This window comes from Acanthisitta chloris, unplaced genomic scaffold, assembly GCF_000695815.1.
Source record: "Acanthisitta chloris isolate BGI_N310 unplaced genomic scaffold, ASM69581v1 scaffold2390, whole genome shotgun sequence".
Taxonomy (NCBI): Eukaryota; Metazoa; Chordata; class Aves; order Passeriformes; family Acanthisittidae; genus Acanthisitta; species Acanthisitta chloris.
In genome coordinates, this window is record NW_008649733.1 from 15,634 (window position 1) to 28,170 (window position 12,537).

The 12,537-nt window shown below is 41.2% G+C and overlaps 1 protein-coding gene across 1 annotated transcript in view; it reads left to right on the forward strand.

The window, feature by feature from the left end:
* CDHR1 (cadherin-related family member 1) overlaps nucleotides 1-12,537 on the forward strand; it is a gene marked incomplete at its 3' end in the record, with an annotated part of 35,374 nt that overhangs the window by 7,430 nt on the left and 15,407 nt on the right. The window contains exons 3-9 of the mRNA XM_009083845.1: nucleotides 1,783-1,928; nucleotides 2,783-2,833; nucleotides 4,160-4,249; nucleotides 4,751-4,837; nucleotides 6,549-6,665; nucleotides 8,326-8,469; nucleotides 11,282-11,360. Coding sequence (XP_009082093.1) covers nucleotides 1,783-1,928; nucleotides 2,783-2,833; nucleotides 4,160-4,249; nucleotides 4,751-4,837; nucleotides 6,549-6,665; nucleotides 8,326-8,469; nucleotides 11,282-11,360 — 714 coding nt within the window. The remainder of the gene's footprint in view (nucleotides 1-1,782; nucleotides 1,929-2,782; nucleotides 2,834-4,159; nucleotides 4,250-4,750; nucleotides 4,838-6,548; nucleotides 6,666-8,325; nucleotides 8,470-11,281; nucleotides 11,361-12,537) is intronic.

Below are 12,537 nucleotides of genomic sequence, written 5' to 3' on the forward strand. Positions count from 1 at the left end.
TTACAGATGTGTTGTTATTTTCTACTCTGTTTTGTGAGAAAAGTCAAAAAAATATGTGGGAAGTGTTTTGTGGTTTTGTGAACCTCTTTTGCAAGTCTTGACTGTTTGTTGGCTGGCTGAACCAACTCATAACAGGGTCTATTTTTGGTGGTTTTGTGGGTTCATTGTTTTTTGCAATGTGAACATTTTCCTGTACAAAGTTGGCCAAATATTGCCCTGGTAATTATCATCAGAGAGTTTACACATAAGTGAGCACAGATTCCATATGACTTGGCATATAATCTCTTCCTATGCCAAGAAGACAGCAATGTTTTCTAAATATCACCACTGATGTTTGGAGGCTGCATGTCCATTAAGCCCACTGAGCAGCTTCACCACTTGCATGCCAAGGAATAAGCAAATGAGGTCTGAAAGGTTGCCTTGCAAAACCAAGGAAACATTTGAGAAGCTGTGGGTAGGACGTCAGTCAAAGCTCTAGAGTTAAACAGAAGCTTATGGATCTGGTCAGGGAGAAACTCCACTGCAACTGCAGAGAGGAGATGAGAAAAAGACTGAGACTTTTGAGTACAGAATTAAAAATCTCTCAGCTCAGGACTAGAGTAGTTCTGGAGTCTTCTGGGTTCTTTTTAACAATATTCTTCCTTAATTTATGCTTTGTTTGGATTGCACGTATGAGCAAAACTTGCTGCTAATCAGTGAGTCACTTGGCTACAGTATTTCCAGTCCAGAGGACTTTGTTAGCTGTAATGCACAGTTTCTGTGCTTAACTTCTACAACCTTAATATCTCAGGTAACTTACCCAAGGCACAGTGGATTGGAAGGAAACAATAGTGTTTTATATTTCAGGCTCAGTTAGCTGGTGTTTCTAAAGTGCTTGAAGTTATTTGGATGAAGGTATTAATGCATAGTAGACTGACAGACGTTTTAAGTTTTAAAAATAAAACTAATAAACACTCTCACCATGTTTTGAAAACATGAGTGTTATAACTCCTCCAGAAAGTATCATTTATGATACACAAAGTCAGTGTACTGGAAAAACTGGCACCAAGTCTCAAAGGTTTTAAAATAGAAATAACATTCTCTTTCTCCAGCTTGTAAAGGAAATACATTGATGAGTTTGGAGAATTTATTCATTCGTATGAGCATGTGTGGGTGTGCCAAGTAGGGAGTGTAATGAGAGAAAGATAATGAGGGGGAGAGAAATAGAAACAAAGATTTTGCATCTATTAGTTCTAACAGTGGGAAAGTCTGAAAATGTCCTTGAATCTCCCAAGCCTGGGTTCAGTCCTGTGGTCCCTTCAGTCACCAGATTCTCTGCCTGATAGTTGGCAGATCTGTTTTTCCCACAGAGCAGAGGTCCCTAGTTTGCAAATCTGTTTTTCCCACAGAGCAGAGGTCCATGAGGGCCTTTTGGTACAGCTGAGATTGTCACCCAATTGTACCCAGTTGCATCACTTCTGACTCACCTGGGCTGAGAGTTAGTCAAGAGCTTGTCACCTGCATAAACACTTGGATGTGAACAGTATTGACCTAGGTGCAGTTCCACAGGAAAGGGCCTGAAGTGGCAGAAAGCAGTGCAAATAAATTTGATTTAACCAGTCTGCTAAAAAGCTGCCATCAGGACTATAAAACTGTCTGCTTATCCATACTTCCCAGTAAGTGGGTTTGATTCACAAAACCTTTGTCTGCCTCAGGATAGATAAGTTCCTAAGGAACAGACCAGTGAAATATTTACTGATTGAAATAACCACAAGGAAATGCTGTTGAATGAAATTTTTTCAGGTACCCATGTGTACACTCTGAATGGAACTGATCCAGAAGGAGATCCAGTGACATATGACCTGACCTATGAAGCAGGATCAAGACTCTACTTTTCTGTTGACAAGAACCTTGGAAATGTTACACTGATCGAGGAGCTTGACAGAGAGGTACAGTCAAATGGCACCACTCCAGGTGTTTGTGGAATTCTTTCAGTTTAGTTTGATCTGGACCTGTGCCTTTGAGGGACAATGCCAGCTTATTTTCCCCTGAAGCATATAATATACTTTGCAATTCTAAGACATTATGCTTCACCCATCACATTGTTTTCCAGTTGACTTGTGCCACTAACACAGCTAGCATTTTTTTCTCAGCTGCTGTCTGTCCAGCTTTTGTCAAAATAGAAATTTATTCTTTATTGCTATCTTCCCATATCCACACTCCATCAAGAGCTTAGGGGCAGTTACAGTCCTCAAATGTTCAGACAGGAGAGTCTTCTGTCATTAGGAGGAAGAAGAGATTTGTGTAAGCAATGTTCCAGGACAATTCTCTAGTACATCATAACCAAGTCAATGTGACCATGTTGGGTAAAGATGTTCCCAGCAATGGGAGCCTAAAGGCAGCCTTATTCTGGGAACACAGGCATTGAATCCTTCATATCTCCTTCACAGAGAAGGGTACAAAGTACTTGGTAAACCCTTCAAAATACTGTATACTGAGACAGAAGAATTTTGAACCAACTGTGCCTTTTTATGGAATGCTTCTTGAAAAAGATGACTGATTTTCACTAACACTTTACAGAACAATGGATTCCCAGGCCAACCATCTCTTGACAGGAGCCACAGAAAGTCCTAGGAGCCTGCAGCTGGAGGTTCTGAAGGGTCTTCCTAGCCTCTGCTCTGATTGCTTTGTGATATTAGCTGTTACTTTCATCTACCTACCTAGGCATGTTTAAATCTGTGGTCCCATTTTGCAATCAGGGCAAACACCATCTCTCTAACAAAGGAATTTTCTTGCTTTACAGAAGGAAGATGAGATTGAAGTTATTGTCAGTATTTCAGATGGCCTGAATACAGTAAGTATGTAATTATGCTTGTCAAACTGTCTGTGCCCACATACCTCCTCCTATTAAATTACCTTGCAGGGACTATTTCATTTGATCAGAAAACATAATCTCATTAGAGTCTTACCTCCTGTTCCAAGAGCTACTGGACTCACAGTAACTCAAGTCTCACTTCATCTCCTTGCTTAGCTGTTTGAGGATAATTATAATGTAGTATGAGCTGAAAGACTGACTTAACAGCCTGCAAAATTACTGAAGAATTACAGCAGCTTCCTATGAGATTTTGCTGCTAGCTCAGTAGGATTCATGCCTGAGAAAAATCTGGGGGCTTTTTGGAGAAATGCATGACATTACAAGAACTACTGTTGAGCACTCAAGAGCTGACTGTCCCTCCACCCCTGCAGTGTTTCTCCAGCATGACATTAAGAAGATTTGCTTAGGCTGAGGTGATGGGTGTTTTCTTGTCTGCTGCTGGACAAAGCTTTGATCACATCTAATCACTAAGGACTTATCTGAGGCATTGCACAAGCATCCAGTCCTACTTCCACAAATTTTCTTGCCATTTTCAATTTATGAACTGATACTATCACAGCAAAGATAGTAGTCTGCCAATAAGAGGACATGGGCTTCATCACCAGAAGTAGGACCAATGTACTATCCACAAGACTGAATACCTGTTTAGAACTTCCTCATCTAAACAAATTAATAGAGATAACTACAAGAAATATTTGGGAGGCGCCAGCATCCTACAGGCACAACTGCCCTGGCACCCTCTGTAAATAGGAAATAATGGGATTGCATCCACATGTCCACTTGCAAACAACTGGGAAGCTTTTTGGTCAAATATGTTTGCTTCTGAATTTTTATACCACATTTTTTTAAAGATAGATTGTTGAATATTAGCACCATGTATTTGTACATCCAAATTATCTGAGCTATTACCCATATATCATGATATAAAACAAGGCATTAATGAATGCTCTTGGGTCTCAAGTACCAACTTTTACAGCCTTTTACGTATTATCCTAAAATGCATCATAGTATCTTGAATGCCATAAAGAATTAAAAAAGACTTGAAAATTGCTCCAATCTGTAATTATAAAGTACTCTGAGACTCCTCCTCTAGTTTGGAGATATCTGGGTGTTCTCCACAAAGGAAGTTCTTTTGGATTATAGAATTTTCTGTATTTTCTTTTACGTGTCCAGTTTTGGTGGTGCACATATATTCTATTGCAGCACAATTTTTAATTGACTTAGACTACACCGTAGTAGGCAAATGAATGGGTACATGTTGAAAATCAGTTTGAGTTACAATATGTTCTTCATATTCTACTCCAGGTTTCTGAAAAAGTCAGGATTCTTGTAATGGATGCTAATGATGAGAGCCCAGAGTTCATCAATACACCTTACATAGTCGAAGTCCCAGAGGTTGGTGAAGTTCCTTTGCATACCAGAAGTATATTTCTACAGGATGTAAAGAGGGGCCAGTATGTTTTCAATAAAATAACAAGATGAGTAGGACAGATTTGCATTCTTTTGGTTTAGGGTTTGGGTACATATTTAATATTCACTGCAAACTTAGGGAATAAGTCTGTAGGTACTAAATTTGTGCCATTTTGGGGGTAAGCTCAAAGATGTGAGTCATTGGGAGATTTTAGAATTGACTCCAGAGGGAATAGGATACACTCTATATTTCCTAGATTTTTTTGCTGTTTTTTATTCTACAAAATGTTTCTTCCTTCTTGTTCTCCATCTTCCACCATTTTTAACATCTTCCCTCCTTTCCTTCTGCCCTTTGGCTTCCTCAGTGCTTTTACATTCTTTCTACCATCGCTCTCCTTTTCTGCCTCCTTGCATGCTCATTATTCATTTCTGCTAACTCGTGGTTTTCTACTTCTGTGTGATTCTGGTAACTCTTTCTGGTCACAGAACACTCCCTCCAGCAGCAGTATCTTTAAGATTGAGGCAGTAGACAAAGACACGGGTTCTGGAGGAAGTGTCACCTACTTCTTGCAGGTAAAGTATTGACTGTACCTTCAAAAATCATCTCTCATTTACTGAGATCTCAGAAGTCAAATTAAAAAAAAAAGTCTTTGGGTGTTGAACCTGATACTAGTGCTGATAGGATTAATTTTGCATGGTGCATAAGAAAACAAGCACTGACAAAACAGATGTTGTCTGCTTGCAAGCAGCCAAGGGCAATCCAGCAGGCAGGAGGGGGAGCTGGATTTGTTACTGACACTCCTGTGCTTGCCAGCAGGACTCCTCATGGCAAGGCTGTTACTGGTCCTTCCTTTGGAGTGACAGGGAGAGCAAGATTAGTTGGTAACCTTGTATGCTTATGGGATTTCTAAAGCAAGAAATAGCTTTCTTTAGAAAGTGAAACACACTGGAAATCCAAATGTCCCCTGTAGTGTAGCAGGCTGCTGCATAATTGATACCTGGATCACAGTGTGAAATATGAGGCACTAAGTCTTCTCACTGACAAAGCTGTGACTGCTTGAAACCAGCCTTTAAGTTACTGCCCACTGGAGAAAGGCCTCCATATTTAAAGCTGAATTTCTGTATTACAGACCTTCTGCATACCAAAAGGGCAACTTTTTGCATTATATCATTCAAAGTCCTTCTTGCAACAAGTAGTTTCATCCACAGTCACTGCAGTTCCTCTTATTCAAGGGGCAACAGGGGGAAAAAAGCCCCCAAACAAACAAAAACCAAAGTGAATTTGTTGCAATATTTAATTTGGATACAAATATGGAAACAAGGTAGAAGATATTTACACAGCACTAAAGCTAATCCTGTTAAGAACTTGGAAATACTGTGAAAGAACACCTTGAGTGCCTTGTTGAAATTTAGCTTTGATTTCACAAATCATGATCCATTTAAAATACAATCTGTGCAGGATTCAATTTTGCATAGGGCTTTTTCCAGGGACCAGATAGACCTTGAACCAAGGGATGGCAATTTCAAACTTCTCTGTCTAGTTTACATATTTGTGTGGCAAAAAAAGGATACTAAATATGTGTATTTTCTGAAAGAAAAATCTTGCCATGTCTTTTGGCACAGCCTCTGAGAACTGTGAAGTTGCACAGAAAAAAACCCTCTGATGTCTGATATAGGTAGGTCATGATGTCTACTGAAACAGCCAAGATTCTCTGACAGTGGCCACTGTGTATGGATACTGGAACAGAGGTGTTTGTACAGATATCTCCAGCTTAGAAGAAAGGAGAGAAGGGCATTTTTTAGGCCTCTTTGAAAATCAGATGTCTTTTAGATTTTGTTTGTACATCACAAAAATCACCAAAGCACTACTGTATTGGCAATAATCTAAACATGCAACCTTCCTGCTTTGAACTTTGAAACACTAAGGGGTAGCACCTTTTTTCTTCTTCTTTTTCCCCTTGTCTATTTTTCTGTTAAGCCTCCCTTCCTCTTTCCATGCAATGAGCTGTGTTAGCCAGTTTAAGATTTCACAAAGAAATACTAAAAGATTAAAAATATCTACACTACAGGTAACTGATTTATTCTGAATAATGAGAGACTCATGGTTGGTTCATGAATTGATCATAGACACACAGAGGTGAAATTCATTAAATGTATTATTCACCCAAACCATATCATTATTCTAGTACTTTCCCTTAGCAGATGAAATAAAAGATGAATCCCTACAGCAATCTTATTTCCATACCTGTAATCTCTCACTGTTTCTTCTTTTCTTTTCTTCTAGAACATCCATGCTAATAAGTTCACAATAGACCGTCACAGTGGTGTCCTGCGCATCAAACCAGGGGTCACCCTGGACTATGAGAAATCAAGAACGCATTTTGTTGTGGTTGTAGCCAAGGTATACAGCTTTTATCCAGAGCTAGAGGAGGTGGGGTGTTGTATTTGAGTGGCTTTTATCCAGAACTAGAGGAGGTGGGGTGTTGTATTTGAGTAGGACTGATTAGTTCATATACAAGAGTTGCTGAAACACGAAGCATAACATTGAGGCAGCAGTGTTACTCCCTCTGTAACATCTGGAGGTGTGTGGGGTAACATGGAAAAGTGAGGGAGAAAAGGTAACTGGTGTCTGCTGCTGAACAACATGTGGAGGATTTGGTTGGGAGTGGTTTTCCCATATTTTGTTCATGTCACCTCCATGTTTTGAGAGTCACCTAGAAGTGAAGAGTTGGTGTATGTGGCCCCAGCTGCAAGAAACATCAGCCTTTGAGCGAAGTCAGGTGCTCAGGGTTCCCTCATGCTGCCCAGGGCACGGCCCTGCTGCAAGAAGGACAAACCCCAGGCAGGCAGACAGTAAGACACAGGGCACAGCTGTACCCAGCACAAATGATGGACTTCTTCTCTGGGAATATCTGTGAATGTTTCTTTCACTTCTCTGCTGCCTCATGGCAGGAGCTTATTCAAATCCTGCAAATATTGCTGCACATCCCTTCTTGCCACTGTTATTCTCATCAGTGCTGTGCCTGTGACTTGGCTGAGGATTCAAAGCAGTCATTAGAAGTTTATAGATTCTGAAGTAAAGTCTCTCAGGATCCCATGGGCTCCTGTCACACAGACAGACTCACGTGGATGGAAAGAGGACAATTTTGCTGTTACTTATGGAGACTTCAAATTTCTCATATTTTATGAAAAATGTATAGACATTTTAATGTATTTATTTACTCAAATTTCATTTGAGGAGAAGTAACAAAATTTGGCTTAAATGCTGCCTTTGGGGCAGTAAGGAGGGGAAAAAAAAAAAGGTGTATCTTTTCCAAAAAATGGAATTTTTACGATTGGTAGAGCAGACATGTTGAACAATTCACACTCTTACACATGTCATGACTACTGACCTCCAACTGGTGCTCTGAGACTGAGGGTGTTAAAAGCTTCTGAAATTGTGAGTCAGCTCTCTAATTGGCTCTGCTTTATCAGTTGCACCAAGCTGGTTGCAGTCGAGTCCCCAGACACTGTTTATACACTGTGGCTAACACAGTTCTTGGCTGCACAGCTCCTCTGTGCTTTCACTTTATCACATAAGAGTCCCTAGAAGACTTTGAGCATGTGCACTGTTTATTTGCCCCTAGAAAAGCACTACCTTGCTACTGTGCATTGTCTTGTGTTTATGACAAGACTAAATGTGGGATGAAAAGTTGTGGACCTTAGTCGCTAACTCTTTGCATAGATTCGAAAATTCTTTTTTTTCCCAAAAACAATCTTGAATTCCCTGTCTCCCCTATGTTGTTGAAAAAAGATGATGATGTATGACTGCATATATTTGCCCAACCACTTTAATAGAAGAAATTGCTTATGAGACACTGCAAGCTGCCTTCCTAATTAGAGAGGGAATGGAACAAATGGAAAAGAGAAGGGAATAGGGCAGACCAGATGAATCAGTGTGCTGAGAGAGAGAAAGGATTTCTGGAACTGTGCTTCTGAAGGCTCCTGAGGTCCATGCATTGCCATAAGCTGATTTGCACTCATCTTTCAGCAAAGGCATCTGATAATGTCTTCTCTTCCAGGATGGTGGTGGGAAGCTCAGGGGAGACAACAAAGTGTTTTCAGCCACAACAACAGTTACTATCAATGTGGAGGATGTTCAGGACACTCCTCCCATGTTCATTGGGACTCCCTACTATGGATATGTCTATGAGGATACCCTCGTGGTAAGTGCTGGTTTTCATCTGTGGGAGAACAAGTGCAGCGTTTTCCACCTCAGTCAAGTTGGCCCTACAGTTTCTAGATAGGCTTTATTGGAAATGGGACCTAAACTCTGATTTGACTCCTAGGTGAGATGAGTGGACCAAGTCTCAGACTTGTTCTTATTTACGCCCATTGCGAATTTGCCCTGCAAGATTTCCTGTTGCCATCATTAAAGACAAAAAGGATTCACCCCATTTGTGTTGGTCTAAGCCCAGACAGTGGCTAAGCTCTGCCATAGCTCAGAGCTCCAGAAGAGCTTGGCTGAAGGCTTAAGCAGGTTGCCAGATACCTCACCTGAATACATCATGCTAGAAGCCTTTGTGTGTTTGTGCACTGCGTGGTTTCACAGTGCTTTTATTTTCCAGCTGTGATCAGTCTGGTACCAACAGCTGGTTGTGCAAGGTTTGGGGATAATTTATGCCCAAGTGCTCCAGACTCTTTGTGCTGTTCCATGAACATCACATACCAACAGCTGGTTGTGCAAAGTTTGGGGATAATTTATGCCCAAATGCTCCAAACTCTTTGTGCTGTTCCATGAACATCACCTGGGAAGAAGCAATCCTGACATCCTCAAAATGCAGGATGCTATCTGCTCATTGATGGCTGGATAGGCAGAATGGGCCAGGAAGTCCTCTCAGGCCTAAAATGCACCAGATGATCAATCAGGCAGGGACATACTTAGGAGAACCAGTTACAATTGGGGATGCTCAGCCACATATTATTCTTGAAGTGGGGAAACTAATGAGTTTTCTCTATATCTAAACAGTGACATGATATTGTGTATAGATCAGCTTTTGCCCTGATACCTAAGATTTAATTAAAATTTTCTTCATACATAGGACAAGAAATTATATCTGCCCACAGATTTACCCAACATTATGCTATTGATCTGTTTAGCAGTGTAACTGCATACTGTTCTCCTGATCTTCCCTTGAGTTTCAGGAAAGATCATGTCTTTACTTTCTGTCCAGACTCCAATGTATACTGCAGCCCTTACATGACTATATACTGCAGTTCACTGCAGAGGCTGTTATATTTCAGCAGGGCAAAGATGTAATGCCTGTGTTCTTTGCAGGTGTTTAGAATGAATGATATTGTGTATATTGATTTATTCTGCATAGTTACATATAGATCTTGAAATAACTATCAGGTGCACACAGGAGTTAGTGTTTACTATGGAAATGGGAGTCAATAAATGTTAATTCCATCCAGCTTGAGCTCATAACTTACACCAATATGATGTAATGTTGGAAGCATGAATCAGTCTTTCCCAGTGTGGGTTTTGCTATTAGAATGAACTCCGCAGAGAGAGAGGTAATAGCTGATTTTAGTGTTGCTTGCACATTTGGCGTTAGTTTTGTACACTTGCTTCTTTTCTCCTTGGTAGAGTTGTCAGGATTCACAAGTACTCTGTCACCTTCAAAGAGACTGCACAGCATTTTGCCCAGTAGGCAGATTTTATTGCTGCTTCCAGCATAAATGATAATAAATACAGTTCTGTCTCTCCAGTTTCTCTAACAGAACATTGCTCTCGTTTGAAAAATTCACTCAAGGATTGTCATGAAAATGTTCCTTGTTGCCACTTGTGATTAACTGACAGTTACTTCAGCATTCCCTGCTTTTGCAGCCCTCAAAGAGTAGTGCTTTAGTAGTTCAGAGGCCTGAATTGCACAGCTCATTGCCACTTGAGTGAGCATTTTAATGTGACAGTTATCATCCCTCTGAGCTGATAGGAATAGTCACACAAGCAAATGGTCCCCAGTACACAAGTTCTGTATGTATGGCCAACAGCCACATTACTTGCACAGAAAGACAGGCAGTGAAGGTTTAAGGGCAGTTGAATCACCATCATTTTCATCACAATTTTATGCCCTAAACGCTCTGTGGGCCAAGTTGCTTTGTGATCTCTGTTTGCTTTTGCTGCCTGTCTGCACTTAATTAGGTAGGATGCAAGTGACCTGATAACTCCTGGGCAGCTGCCTGTGTCTCAGCATGCTGTGTGCCCATGGGGCACACAGTGATGCTGGAACCTTCACAGTAGCAACCAGAGGGAATCTCGGCAGTGACCCAAACCAAACCTCACGTCCTCAGTTCAGTTACTCCAAATCCTCTGTCCAAGTCTGTGGCTCAAGGCAGGTGTCCCTGCTCCTGCAGCTGGCCAGCCTCTGGGGCTGAGGCACCTGCAGCCACATGGGATCTGCAGCTGTTTCACACCCAGAGCAGTGGGCATAGAGCAGCCCATGGGAAGTAGTGCTGTGCTCCTGCTGGCCCTCTGTGCTCACCCAAAACCAAACTGGAAAACAGGACAGGAGGACTGGGCCCTGGGGAAGCTGGCACTGACTTTGGCATGTCCTGAGGCTGCAGCTGGCCCTGGCCCTCCTGGGGCTGCTGAGGCAGGTGGCTCTGCCATCAGCACAGGCAGTGGCGTGGTGCAGGCAGCAGCCTGGCTCAGGCAGGAAACACAGCAGGTCCATAGGTAGTGAGCATCAGCAGGGGTGTCCCCACTTTGTATGGTACAGTGCATGGGCTGCATCACAAGGAACAGCTAAAACTGTTGATGTAGGAACAATGCAGAGTTAGTCCAAGAAGCAGCATTCAGCTTCTGCTCTGCAAAGCCATTTTTTGTGTTCCACATACAGCACAAGCACGAGTACCCACTCTGCCCCCAGCACCTCACTGCAGAAAAACTTACAGAAGTTCAGCTTACTAATATGCAGTTGCAATTTCATTGCTCTGATCTCAGCCCATGGACTGTGATTTCCTATTTCTCCCCAGGGCTCTGAAGTCCTTACTGTTGTTGCTCTTGATGGAGACAGAGGAAAACCTAACAGTATTCATTACTGCATTGTGAATGGTGAGTAGACTTGTCTTCTATGAAATTTGAAGGGCACTCAAAACTAGATCTGACATTAAATTAGAATAGGGTATGCTAGAGCTTAATAAAGCTGAGGCAAAATCCTATGAAACAACATCAGGTACCTCAAACAACTCCAGGGCCCTGTCTACCAGAGAATAGTCAAGGTACAATTCAGTGAGTTTTAGTATCTGCTTCACAGAATTGTGCTTGGAGCTGTTAATGTTGCTGATTTGTTAGGTGTGAGTAGCCCACTCATCATTTCAGAAAGCATAAAGGGGTATGTATTCACTGCTACTGAGCATCTCTCTCATTTAATCTGGAAGGCAAGAGAATTAACTGGGACACCCAGTCACAGTATTAAGAGGAATATTTTTATTAATACTGTAATTAAAGTGGCTAAATGGTCAAACCTCTGATTTCTTGGAAGGAATTTTATTTACCAGTGAAGAAACACTGACTGTACACTGCACTGGAAGAAAGCAGGTGTTATCAGGAAATTAATGCTTTCTATCAGCTATTCTGAGAGTGTCTGTCACACATCTTATAATAGCATAAATGTGAAACTTAGCTGAATCATTAGCTGGTGAAGTCAACAACTTAAGCTCAACTGAAATCCAGGCTACAACTTTAGTTTTGTTTGATTCTCTCTTCCTCCAAAACAAGTTTCAAAGCAACTGGGCATCCCAGCTCCCAGGTGTGAGAGATCCCAAAAATTCATAAGAGAAATCTGTGGGGTAATTGCAGAGCTATGGAGAGTAAGTGCTTTATTGTGTTATGTGATCTAAACAGCCAGGTCTAGAGAGAAGAGAGAGGGTTACAACTGAGTATTTGTGTTGGTGTGAGCTGGGACCCATGCTAAGGTTTCTTCTGAATGCAAGGGAATAGATAGTTAAAAGCAAGGTAGAAACATTAAGGAACAACGGGTTGCAGAAGAAAATAGATGGAAAATGATGAAAGGTAAAAAGAAAGGTGTAGTATAAGGAGTAAAAACAAATAAGTGGGACAAAAATATGCTAAACAAGGGAGAAATAAAGTAAGGAGACTAAGTGAAGGCAGAAGAACTAAGGAAAATGTCAAAGGGAAGTAGATTAATGAGGAAAGATACTAGATTTTCAAAGAAAATAGAGATCAAAAAGGTTCTCTGGGATTAAAAAAAAGGAAAGTGTTTAGGAAA